Genomic DNA, 12,820 nt, shown 5'->3' with positions numbered 1-12,820 from the left:
AATAATCTCTCTCGTTGCCATCTACTCAAGAGGTTACCGTCACTCTGTGATGTACTGTAGTTGGCATCGTCCGGGCTCCGGGTCTTGTCCATGCACGCAGCCTCTCGCTTGCTTAATACTGCATCGGAAATGCAGCCTGCACTTTGCTTATATCATCACATTTAGAGCTGCGTTGTCTCTTGTAGGCCCATGCAGAACACACAATTAAAATGCACTGGGGTAATCAGGCTAATAGCTTAGACCCAAATACGCACTGAAACGCTAACATAACCTTGGGGACTGTAATAAGACACACGGACATCATATCTACGTTTTACATCATTTATTAAACCATACCAGATACCCAATGGATAGACTGACACTGACTTAAACACCTCATATCCACAGCTACGAATTTATGTGCCAAGATGCACCATCAACCGGGGAGAGGACCAGCAGGCATGTAAATAGAGTCGCTGAGGTGGGCATTTCCCTCCAGACTTGCTGAATCTGGGCGTTTTGGGTTCCAGACGTTGTAAAAAGTACCAAAAGAAAGAAAAAAAGAGACAGCCCTGATGAGGAGTGAAAGCTTCATTTCAGCAAAGCGCAGAACTCTGCAAGGGAACAGAGAAACAGAGCGATGACAAAGAGATATAGTGATCACCTGACGTGTGACCTCACAGCCAAATCACAGTGAATATTACATACGTTGAAAAAGCTTGCATTTATTTACAGTTTCTTCCACTATGTCTTTGAAGCATTCCTTCCTTCCTTCAGATGCAATATTCCCTATCATCTGGAATAATATAAAAGATAATGATATAAAACTGATGAAGATTAAACTATTATCAAGATGATATTTTGTGTCAGCATTGGACAGTCCCTCTGTTGCTCTCCTGTCAGTTGTGTGTAGTGCTTATGTGAGTGTACTGTAACCTGTACCTTCCATCCCTATCTTTCCATCCCCGTCTCTGTCTCCTGCTGCTAGGAGAGTTCTGGTCTCAGCATCAGTCAGCTCCCTGGCCCCCGAGGAGAAGTTCTGCAGGAATAATCTGGGGATCGACAAACAAAGAGAGGAGAAGGAGTGAAGAACTACACCTACATCTCATGTGTCAATGCTGCTTCATTGTATTGATATATAATGTATAGATCAAAGATCTTACTGAGGTACAGTTCATATTAGGAAATCAGTAAACTGAAATTAATTCATTAGGCCCTAAACTATGTATTTCACATGACGGGGAATACAGATATGCATCTGTTGGTCACATATACCTTACAAATAAAGGTAGGGTCGCGGATCCGAAAACCAGTCAGTATCTGCTGGGACCACCATTTGCCTCATGCAGCACAACACATCTCTTTCACATAGAGTTGATCAGGTTGTTGATTGTAGCTTGTGAAATATTGTCCCACTCCTCTTCAATGGCTGTGCGAAGTTGCTGGATATTGGTGAGAACTGGAACACAATCAGTTGATCCAGAGCATCCCAAACATGCTCAATTGGTGACATATCTGGTGAGTATGTAGGCTATTGAAGAACTGGGACATTTTCAGCTTCCAGGAATTTTCAACAGATCTTTGCGACATGGGGCCATGCATTATCATTCTGAAATGTGACATGATGGCGGCGGATGAATGGCATGACAATGGGCCTCAGGATCTCGTCAAGGTCTCTCTGTGCATTCAAATTGCCATCGATAAAATGCAATTGAGTTCGTTGTCCATAGCTTATGCCTGCCCATACCATAACCCCACCGCCACCATAGAACACTTTGTTCACAATGTTATCATCAGAAAACCGCTTGCCAACATGACGCCATACAAGCTGTCTAACATCTGCCTGGTGCAGTTGAAACCGCGATTCATCCATGAAGAGCACATTTCTCCAGTGTGCCAGTAGCCACCGAAGATGAGCATTTGCCCATTGAAGTCGGTTTTGATGACAAACTGCAGTCAGGTCAAGACCCTGGTGAGGATGACAAGCAGGCAAATAAGCCTCCCTGAGAAGGTTTCTGACAGGTTTTGTAGAAATTCTTCAGTTGTGCAAACCCACAGTTTCATCAGCTGTCCGGGTGGCTGTTCTCAGACAATCCCTCAGGTGAAGAAGCTGGATGTGGAGGTCCGGGCTGGCGTGGTTACACGTAGTCTGCTGTTGTGAGGCCGGTTGGACGTACTGCCAAATGTTCTAAAACGACGTTGGAGGTGGCTTATGGTAGATAAAGGAACATTAAATTCTCTAGCAACATCTCTGGTGGACATTCCTGCAGTCACCAGGCCAATTGCACACTCCCTCAAAACTTGAGACATCTGTGGCATTGGGTTGTGTGACAAAACTGCACATTTTAGAGTGGCCTTTTATTGTTTAATCAGCTTATTGATATGCCACACCTGTCAGGTGGATGCATTATCTTGGCAAAGAATAAATGCTCACTAACAGGGATGTAAAGAAATTTGTGCACAAAATCTGAGCTAAATAAGCTTTTTGTGCGAATGGAAAATTTCTGGGACCAACCCTTTCATGTGCACCTCCCTCCCTCCCTCCCTCCCTCCCTCCCTCCCTCCCTCCCTCCCTCCCTCCCTCCCTCCCTCCCTCCCTCCCTCCCTCCCTCCCTCCCTCCCTCCCTCCCTCCACACACACACCCTCCCTCCCTACCTCCCTCCACACACAGCCACCCTCCCCAACTCATATCATACTTCAGCTCCTCTTCCTCTATGTATCCACTCTGGTCTTGGTCCAGAACTCTGAACACCCGTTGGCCCTCTGCCTCTGACTTGCCGGTCAGTCCCACTTGTGCAAAGAACAACTTGAAGTTGAATGTGCCTGGAGCTAATGGAGAGATGGGGAAAGCGATCAAGATAAATGCGGAGAGATGTCGAGAGGAAGTGAAAGAGTGTGAGGAAAGAGAGATCCGACAGCATGACAAGAAGAGAGAACGGAGAGGGGGATGAATAGAGAGATGTAACATTCTCTCATGCGCTCAAATTACTTTCATTTGACTACTACAGACATTCACGATCACAAACACAAACCCTTTAGCATTTTAATGCCACTGAGCCCTGCCAATAATACGGTAGTTAAGGACATTATTTTACAATCTAAACACACAGATTCACAGAACACCTCAGGGAACCCATTCTAATGTGAACGTGTGACATTATGCTACAGACCAAATGTTTAAATCAATACATTTTTATTTACAGTTTATGCAGTTACAGAGAGTCACTCAGGTCATTATGAAAACCAAATGACTCATAAAGAACAGAGAAAGAGAATGATGGATCAAGTCTGTTTTGAATAATATATTATACACCACAAACAGTTATGCTGATGATATACTGGAACGTGAGTATACAAGCATTTCCATGTGGGTGTATTCTGGATGGTGTGCTTGAGTCTGCCTTCTGAAGCAGATGTAATGTGTAGCTAAATAATTAAATGCTGGTGGGCTGCAAATGAAGCCTGCTTGACTGGCTTGATTTAGTCTTCTCTTCAATGCTCAGCATAAACACTTGTATCTGGGTGGTAACTGCTCTGCTGCTCCCCAGCCCCCTGGCTGCCTGGTTACCTGGATCCACCCTCCAACCTTCCCCCAATATAGGACCGCCCCTGGGAGTGGGACTCTTGGGTGTGTGTGTAATGGTGTGTTCACGTGTTTGACTCACCTTGACAAGCCTTGACGGCAGCCCTGATGTCCTCCTCTCTCAGCAACCCTGTAAACGCCATGGTTCTCTGTGCCTGAGGGACACGTGCTTACAAGAGGGAAACACATCACAATAAATGAAAGTGACACAGTGTGTGTTCCTGACACAAACAGTCAAGGTGTGTTTTTTGTAAAGCATCAGACAAATCCCTCATCAGCCTATCCTCCTTTAGCTTCGAGGTACTATATAGCTACTGTTTCTATGGAATTTATTCAATGACAATTGCTTGATTTTTCAAGCTGTGGCACTATGAATAAAACACTAAATACATTTTGCAAAACAATTACAAATTTGTCCAAAGTCTTGACGATGCAACTCTAAAGGCAATATTTTGTCTCCAAGCGAGACCGTGAGAGGTCTGCATCTGCACATGTCCTATTTTTTATCTCCAAGCGAGACCGTGAGAGGTCTGCGTCTGCACATGTCCTATTTTTTATCTCCAAGCGAGACCGTGAGAGGTCTGCGTCTGCACATGTCCTATTTTTTATCTCCAAGCGAGAACGTGAGAGGGTCTGCACATGTCCTATTTTTTATCTGCACGTGAGAGGTCTGTCTGCACATGTCCTATTTTTTATCTCCAAGTGAGAACGTGAGAGGTCTGCGTCTGCACATGTCCTATTTTTTATCTCCAGAGTGCACATGTCCTATTTTTTATCTCCAAGTGAGAACGTGAGAGGTCTGCGTCTGCACATGTCCTATTTTTTATCTCCAAGTGAGAACGTGAGAGGTCTGCGTCTGCACATGTCCTATTTTTTATCTCCAAGTGAGAACGTGAGAGGTCTGCGTCTGCACATGTCCTATTTTTTATCTCCAAGCGAGACCGTGAGAGGTCTGCGTCTGCACATGTCCTATTTTTTATCTCCAAGTGAGAACGTGAGAGGTCTGCGTCTGCACATGTCCTATTTTTTATCTCCAAGTGAGAACGTGAGAGGTCTGCGTCTGCACATGTCCTATTTTTTATCTCCAAGCGAGACCGTGAGAGGTCTGCGTCTGCACATGTCCTATTTTTTTTTGCATTAGACCAAATTACATTGGATCACCTTTAAAAACCTTTAAAAACCCTGAGATGCACAAAAACACTCATGAATACACAGAAAGATACATCAATCCCTACAGAACTGCAAAAAAATAAATAAATCAACGCATAATATATCTCTAAAGCCTGGCTGGTACTAACCGATTTCTGGGTGAGGTGGTGTCCGCTCTGTAAGCCAGTGATGTGCAGATCTCTGCCTCTCTTGATTTTAGCCTATTACCCAAAAGCACTCTCCTCCTGCAGCTTTGTGATCCAGAAAGCAAACATGACGTTTCTCTGTCCTCAAACCCTAGGAGATAACATCGCAATTGGAACTCCTCCTCCCCCTTCATTAGCTAATCAGAGCAGAACATTTTCCACAACTATTGTCAACTAACTTGCAGGGGGTAGAGCTTACAACCCAGCCTGTCAATTGGCTTGATAGGAATAAACAATGCCAAACTATCCCATGGTGCATTATTGCATAATGGGGGTTTTCCATGTAGAAATATTAAGGGTTGACTATGATTCACAATGATGAGAAAATATGCTAGGTTATATTTATCTCTTTGGGGAGGTTAAAGTCCCAGTCAGAATTTCACATTTTCTACAGATGTGAATGGAAAGAACCTGGGTGCCTCTGCAGAGTACAGTCCACTTCAGAGTCAACATCTACTCCATGTTATGCATTTTGTATGGATTATTAATAACCATAAATGATACATCTGAGTGAGTGTAAAGTAACAAACATGACATGGAATGAAAACACAGCAGTACAATTAGGGTCTTCAAATACTTACTTAATGTGTCCAGTCCATAAACCAACAAGTACACTGAATACTGTCAACACAGGATGTGTCATTAATAACAGATTTTAAAACTCCCATCACACCTTCTTACTATAGGCTATAGAAGCAGAGTTTCTAAGGTTCAGTCAAAAGTAATCAATGTTATCCCTTTGCTTGGATATGAAGGATGTGTCCAACTCCTTACCTGGCTCCCCCTGCCATATTCGACATAGATGCAAAAACAAATTGATGTGAAAACATAATGTAGGCCAATAGGTCTACTTTGCTATATTGTGGCTTATGTGCCATCTTATCTCATGTCAACTGGTTTCAGTTCAAATTGTTGCTATTGACACCTTTATTATTTATTTCTTTGTTGCAGTTTTTTTTGTACTGGTTCTATGCACACCCATTTGACTCCACCCACAAGCTCACACATACTACACTGACACTCCAGCACACACATACTACATAAACTCACACAACCTACACTGACACTCCAGCACACACATACTACATACACTCACACAACCTACACTGACACTCCAGCACACACATACTACATAAACTCACACAACCTACACTCCAGCACACACATACTACACTGACACTCCAGCACACACATACTACACTGACACTCCAGCACACACATACTACATAAACTCACACAACCTACACTGACACTCCAGCACACACATACTACATAAACTCACACAACCTACACTGACACTCCAGCACACACATACTACATAAACTCACACAACCTACACTGACACTCCAGCACACACATACTACATAAACTCACACATACTACACTGACACTCCAGCACACACATACTACATAAACTCGCACACATGCATAATGATGACACTCATGCACACACTGCTGCTACGCTGTTATATATCCTGATTGCCTAGTCACTTTTATCACTAGCTACCTGCCAGTACATACTGTGTTACCTCAATTACCTAAACTACCTCGTACCCCTGCACATTGACTCGGTACAGGTACTCCTTGTATATACCCTCGTTATTGTTTTTATTGTGTTACTATCTACTTTTTTATTTAGCAAATATTGTTCTTACTTTTTAAATCTGCATTGTCGGGTATAGGCTCGTAAGTAATCATTTCACTCTAAAGTCTACACCTGTTGTATTCGGTGAAGTGACCAATAAAATTTGATATGATTAGGCATACCTTTCCAAGACCTTTGCACCCCACTAAGAAATAACAAGTATAGGGGAAACACTGGATGTATAGCCTACAAGTCCATTAAATCAGGCAGGTAGAGTAGTTCATCTTTCATAAAGCACCGGAACATTGCTTGCATACCTCACATGTCAAGTGACTGGTCTAAAAACGCATCTCTCTTTACGTTTGACACAAACTAATGGATGTGGACAGGGAATTCGAAGAATGATAGTGATTGGTCATATCGGTACATTTAATACAGATTAATGGGTTGTGATTCGCTATTGTATATGTCTCATTATGCACGCCCCCATGCTATGACGTTGTAGGAACATGGCGCCTCTGAGGAGAGGTGGTGCCTGACAGTTTGGACTATTGATAAAATATTACGTGTGAATAAATGTAGAGCACTGCCGGCAAAGCGTATTTATCTAAATATTATTGTTCTAGAGAAGTAATAGACATTTTCTATGTTTCATGGATAATGAAACGGCATTGTTTGAGGCATTGATAGCTCATGTTAGCTTGTCGTTGCTATTGACGCTAGCCAACGCGTTTAGTCATAATACAATGTTTGCGGTGCGGGCATTTTCATTTAGCCTGTAGATATAGCTATATATTTAACTTATTATCAATGAAATTGACATTTTATTTCGTTTATTAGTATTTAGTTATAATTTGACGATTTTGGATTCTCATTAGCTAGTTAGCTAGCTAAGCTAAAAAGGATGGGGAACCGTCATGGATTTGTGTTGTTGCTGGCGACTGGAATTTTTCTGTCGGCGTTATTTCTGGCCGAAGGTGCTCCGCTTCCGTATTCTGACACAACAGGTAAGATGACTCTAAATATATTTTGTTTACCATGTCACTGGATGAACTGTTACCACCAGTTATTTCCAGTTAGTTTCAGGCCAATGCCATCATGCTAGTTAGTTACTTAGTAAGAGGAATAGTGTAACAAGCAAGTTAACTAGTAATCCATATCGCGCTAGCGACTCGCTCAACAAGCTAGCGCCAGGAAGATGGGTAGCTATTTAGATAACTAGCCAGTTAGCTTGCCAATGCTAACGTTCAACATAGCCAGACAGCAACCGCTGAGGGACACGAAGGGGGTATTTTATTGCTTGTTATAGATTTGAGACGCGTTGAGCTAACGGTAGTATGTCAATGCAATGTAGATGAGCTATTTTAACTGACTTGCTAGATTTTAAGGGTAGTAAACTCAGTACTCACCATACACCTGGCCAGTCCATTTACAACAGTTTTATCCAGTGCAGTTGTGCTTAGTAGTAGTAGTAGTAGTAGTAGTAGTAGTAGTAGTATCAGTTAATAACACAATTTGCCTTCAACAGTTCGCTCCTTGCTTTGATAGTTTGACAACTCTAACACTGGTTCTGATGAAGTGATTCACCTAATGGCAATGTGTGTTGACAACTATAACATCTGAAGTATAACTGGAGCATCATTTAAAGTTATGTCTGATGAACCAAACTAGCCTCATCAAAGGAATACAGTGCATTTGGAAAGTATTCAGACCCCTTGACTTATTCCATATTTTGTTATATTACAGCTGTATTCTAAAATGTATTACATGTTTTCCCACAACAATCTACACACAATACCCCATAATGATAAAGCAAAAAAACGGTTTTTAGAAATGGTTGTAAATTTATAAAACATTCAAAACGAATACCTTATTTACATAAGCATTCAGAGCTTTTGCTATGAGAGTCAAAATTGAACTCCGATGCATCCCTTTTCCATTGATCATCCATAAGATGTTTCTACAACTTGATTGGAGTCCACCTGTGGTAAATTCAATTGATTGGACATGATTTGGAAAGACACACACCTGTCTATATAAGGTCCCACAGTTGACAGTGCATGTCAGAGCAAAATAAAGCCACGAAGGTTGAAGGAATTGACCATAGAGCTCCGAGACAGGATTGTGTTGAGGCACAGATCTGGGGAAGGTTACCAAAAAATGTCTGCAGCATTGAAGGTCCCCAAGAACAGTGGTGTCCTTCATTCTTAAATGGAAAAAGTTTGGAACCATCAAGACTCTTCCTATAGCTGGCTGCCTGGCCAAACAGAGCAATTGTGGGAGAAGGGCCTTCCTCAGGGAGTTGACCAAGAATAATAATAATAATAATATATGCCATTTAGCAGACACTTTTATCCAAAACGACTTAGTCATGTGTGCATACATTCTACGTATGGGTGGTCCCCGGTGGTCACTCTGAAAGAGCTCCAGAGTTCCTCTGTGGAGATGGTTGTCCTTCTGGAAGGTTCTCCCATCTCTGTAGCACCACCAATCAGGCCTTTATGGTAGAGTGGCCAGAAGGAAGCCACAGTAAAAGGCACAAAACATCCCACTTGGACTTTGCCAAAAGGCACCTGAAGAACTTTCAGACCATGAGAAGCAAGATTCTCTGGTCTGATGAAATCAAGATTGAACTCTTTGGCCTGAATGCCAAGCATCACACCTGGAGGAAACCTGGCACCATCCCTATGGTGAAACATGGTGATGGCAACATCATACTGTGGGGATGTTTTTCAGTGGCAGGGACTGGTAGTCAGGATCGAGGCAAAGATGAACAGAGAAAAGTACAGAGATCCTTAATGAAAACCAAATCAGAATCTCATACTGGGGCGAACGTTCGCCTTCCAACAGGACAACGACCCTAAGCCCACAGCCAAGACAACGCAGGAGTTGATTTGGGACAAGTCTCTAAATGTCATTGAGTGGCCCAGCCAGAGCCCGGACTTGAACCCGATATCTCTGGAGAGACCAGAAAATAGCTGTGCAGCAATGCTCCCCATCCAAGTTGACAGCGCTTGAGAGGATTTGCAGCGAATAATGGGAGAAAGTCTCCAAATTAAATTTTGTTAGTCACATGCGTTGAGTACACTTTGAAGGAGAGTTTGTTGTCCTGGCACGACATGGCCAGGTCTTTGACCTCCTCCCTATAGGTTGTCTCGTCAGTGATCATACCTACCGCTCATCGGCAAACTTAATTATGGTGTTGGAGTCGTGCCTGGCCGTGCAGTCATGAGTGAACAGGGAGTACGGGAGGGGACTGAGCATGCACCCTTGAGGGGTACATGTGTTGAGGATCAGCATGGCGGACGTTGTTACCTACCCTTACCACCTGGGCCCGGCCCGTCAGGAAGTCCAGGATCCAGTTGCAAAGGGGGGTGTTTTTGTCCTTAGCTTATTGATGAGCTTTGAGGGCACCTTGGTGTGGAACGCTGAGCTGTAGTCAATGAATATAATTCTCACATGGGTGTTCCTATTGTCCAGGTGGGAGAGGGCTGTGTGGAGTGCAACAGAGTCATCTGTGGTTCTGTTAGGGCGGTATGCAAATTGGAGTGGGTCTAGAGTTTCTGGGATAATGGTGTTTATGTGAGCCATGACCAGCCTTTCAAAGCACTTCATGGCTACTGACATGAAGTGAGTGTAATGAGTCAGTAGTCATTTAAGCAGGTTACCTTAGTGTTTTTGGGCACAGGGACTATGATGGTCTGCTTAAAACATGTTTGTATTACAGATTCGGACAGGGACAGGTTGAAAATATCAGTGAAGACACTTGCTAATTGGTCACTGCATGCTCGCAGTACACATCCTGGTCGTCCGTCTGGCCCTGCGGCCTTGTGAATGTTAACCTGTTTAAAGGCCTTACTCACATTGGCTGCGCAGATTGTGATCACACCAGTTTAGCTTGTCTGGTATGCTCGTGTCACTGGGAAGCTCTCGGCTGTGCTTCCCTTCTGTAGTTTGTAATGGTTTGCAAGCCTTGTCACATCCGATGAGCCTTTGGGTGCTGGTGGAGTGCAATTCCATCTTCTTAGTCATGTATTGACACTTTGCCTGTTTGATGGTTCGTCTGAGGTGATAGTGGGATTTGTTATCGTACGGGTTACTCTTCTTGAAAGCGGCAGCTCTACCCTTGAGCTCAGTGCTGATGTTGCCTGTAGTTCATGGCTTCTGGTTGGGGTATATACGTGCGGTCACTGGGGATGACGTCATCGATGCACTTATTGATTAAGCCAGTGACTGCTGTGGTGTTCTCCTCAATGCCATCGGAAGAATCCCAGAACATATTCCAGTCTGTGCTAGCAAAACAGTCCTGTAGTTTAGCATCTGCTTCATCTGATCGTTTTTAAAAAATTGACTGAGTCACTGGTGCTTCCTGTTTTAATTTTTGCTTGTAAGCAGGAATCAGGAGGATATAATTATCGTGACATTTGCTAAAAGGAGGGCAAGGAAAAGCTTTGTGCGCATCTCTGTGTGTGGAGTAAAGGTGGTTTTATTTAAAACATTTTTTATCCCCCCCTCTGGTTGCACAATTAACATGCTGATAGAAATTTTGTGAAACGGATTTGTTTCCCTGCATTAAATTCCGCAGCCACTAGGAGCGGCGCCTCTGGATGAACGTTTTTGTTTGCTTTTGGGGGAATACAGCTCATTGAGTGCGGTCTTAGTGTCAGCATTGGTCTGTGGTGGTATGTAGACAGCTATGAAAAATACAGAAACTCTCCAGGTAAGTAGTGTTGCTTATGAGATATTCTACCTCAGGCGAGCAAAACCGTGAGACTTCCTTAGATATCGTGCACCAGCTGTTTACAAATATGCATGCCTCCCCCCCCACCAAACGCCGCTGTTCTATTCTGCCAATACAGTGTATAACCAGCCAGGTGTATGTTGATAATGTTGTCGTTCGGCCATGACTCCGTGAAGCATTAGATATTACAGTTTTTAATGTCCCTTTGGTAGTTTAATCCTCCATGTAGGTCGGTCGATTTTTATTTTCCAACGATTGCACGTTAGCTAGTAGAATGGAAGGTAGGGGGGGGTTTATTAGATCACCTATGAATTCTCAGGAGACAGCACAATTTTTCTCCATCGTCTCTTCATGCAAATGACGGGGCTTTGGGCCTGTTCCTGGGAAAGCAGTATGTCTGGTGACATTACCAAGTTTTCACGAAGTGTTTGAAAGTTGTGATTCATAGATGCAAAATCTGGCCCCCCAAAAAATCTCAATTAAAGATTTTGTCCAAAGCGTGCAGCTCTAATAAATAGGCTAAACTATTGTCATTTCAACAACCATTAGGCCTCACAATGTAGTAACAAATGATTGATCACTTGTGTTGTGATGACATATTGGTAATTTCCATTGTTGTAAAGAATTCACACAATTCACTTGGTGTAAGAATTCAACAGTACAGTGCTTGCTATGTAGCAGCACAATATGCATTAGCACTGCTTGCGCATTTATGACATAACTGAGTGAGACTCGTATGGACGTGATAAACAACCACACAGAGGAGAGCAGATGAATGGCCTCCCTTTTAAACCTTGCATTGTGCTTTCCTAGAACACTGGACTCACTGACAATGACTAGGCTATGAGTAGCCATAAGGGAAAAAGGTAAACGGTGTGTGCATTGCATTCTAGTGATGCCCTTGTAGGCTAATATGTAACCTCAAACATCCCATTATCAGCACAGGTGAATCATTTACCTTGGCGTTGTTTTAGTTTTATTACAGTTCACCACACAACATACAGTAAGATGTGGAGCAATATTGGATGCAGCGTTGGTTTTACTGATGGAGACAAGGAAACTGCTAAAATGAACTCCTATGGTTTGCACAAAACCATTTAAGCAACAGAGATCTTGTTCCAGGAGGGTGTTGAATCATCAAATCAAATTTATTTATATAGCCCTTTGTACATCAGCTGATATCTCATAGTGCTGTACAGAAACCCAGCCTAAAACCCCAAACAGCAAGCAATGCAGGTGTAGAAGCACAGTGGCTAGGAAAAACTCCTTAGAAAGGACAAAACCTAGGAAGAAACCTGGAGAGGAACCAGGCTATGTGGGGTCCTCTTCTGGCTTTGCCGGGTGCAGAACATGGCCAAGATGTTCATAAATGACCAGCATGGTCCAATAATAATAAGGCAGAACAGTTGAAACTGGAGCAGCAGCACGGCCAGGTGGACTGGGGACAGCAAGGAGTCATCATGTCAGGTAGTCCTGAGGCATGGTCCTAGGGCTCAGGTCCTCCAAGAGAGAGAAAGAAAGAGAGAAAGAGAATTAGAGAGAGCACACTTAAAGTCACACAGGACACCGAATAGGA

At 43.2% G+C, this 12,820-nt stretch overlaps 2 protein-coding genes across 6 annotated transcripts in view; one reads left to right on the top strand and one right to left on the bottom strand.

Annotated features, from left to right (window-relative positions):
- Positions 1-307: 307 nt before the first annotated feature.
- pvalb5 (parvalbumin 5) lies at positions 308-8,051 on the bottom strand. Of its 4 annotated transcripts, none has more exons than XM_046304878.1 (5): positions 7,913-8,051; positions 3,646-3,732; positions 2,677-2,809; positions 922-1,031; positions 308-593 (listed from the first exon to the last, which is right to left on the bottom strand). In XM_046304878.1, the coding sequence occupies exons 2-5, from the start codon at positions 3,704-3,706 to the stop codon at positions 571-573; spliced, it is 327 nt and encodes a 108-aa protein (XP_046160834.1). In that variant the 5' UTR covers positions 3,707-3,732; positions 7,913-8,051; the 3' UTR covers positions 308-570. The 4 variants fall into 4 exon arrangements, with proteins under 4 accessions (XP_046160834.1, XP_046160835.1, XP_046160833.1 ...); XM_046304879.1 differs by lacking the exon at positions 7,913-8,051 and adding an exon at positions 6,686-6,793; XM_046304877.1 differs by lacking the exon at positions 7,913-8,051 and adding an exon at positions 4,862-5,986.
- The window catches only part of lmtk2 (lemur tyrosine kinase 2), a 49,434-nt gene continuing 43,600 nt past the window's right edge, over positions 6,987-12,820 (top strand). For both annotated transcript variants that reach the window (XM_046304875.1, XM_046304874.1), the window contains exon 1: positions 6,987-7,510. In XM_046304875.1, coding sequence (XP_046160831.1) covers positions 7,408-7,510 — 103 coding nt within the window. In that variant the 5' untranslated portion in view covers positions 6,987-7,407. The remainder of the gene's footprint in view (positions 7,511-12,820) is intronic.

This window comes from Oncorhynchus gorbuscha, linkage group LG16 (genome assembly GCF_021184085.1).
Source record: "Oncorhynchus gorbuscha isolate QuinsamMale2020 ecotype Even-year linkage group LG16, OgorEven_v1.0, whole genome shotgun sequence".
NCBI lineage: Eukaryota > Metazoa > Chordata > Actinopteri > Salmoniformes > Salmonidae > Oncorhynchus > Oncorhynchus gorbuscha.
This window is presented reverse-complemented; position numbering and strand designations above follow the sequence as displayed.

Excerpts from the sequence above, each read along its gene's own strand:
- pvalb5 (XM_046304876.1), bottom strand. The coding sequence starts at position 5,052 with ATGAAGGGGGAGGAGGAGTTCCAATTGCGATGTTATCTCCTAGGGTTT. Across the intron at positions 1,032-3,645 it reads TGCCGTCAAGGCTTGTCAAG|ATTATTCCTGCAGAACTTCT; the intron begins GTGAGTCAAACA and ends GTCGATCCCCAG. Across the intron at positions 594-921 it reads TGGAAAGATAGGGATGGAAG|AGTTCTGCGCTTTGCTGAAA; the intron begins GTACAGGTTACA and ends GTTCCCTTGCAG.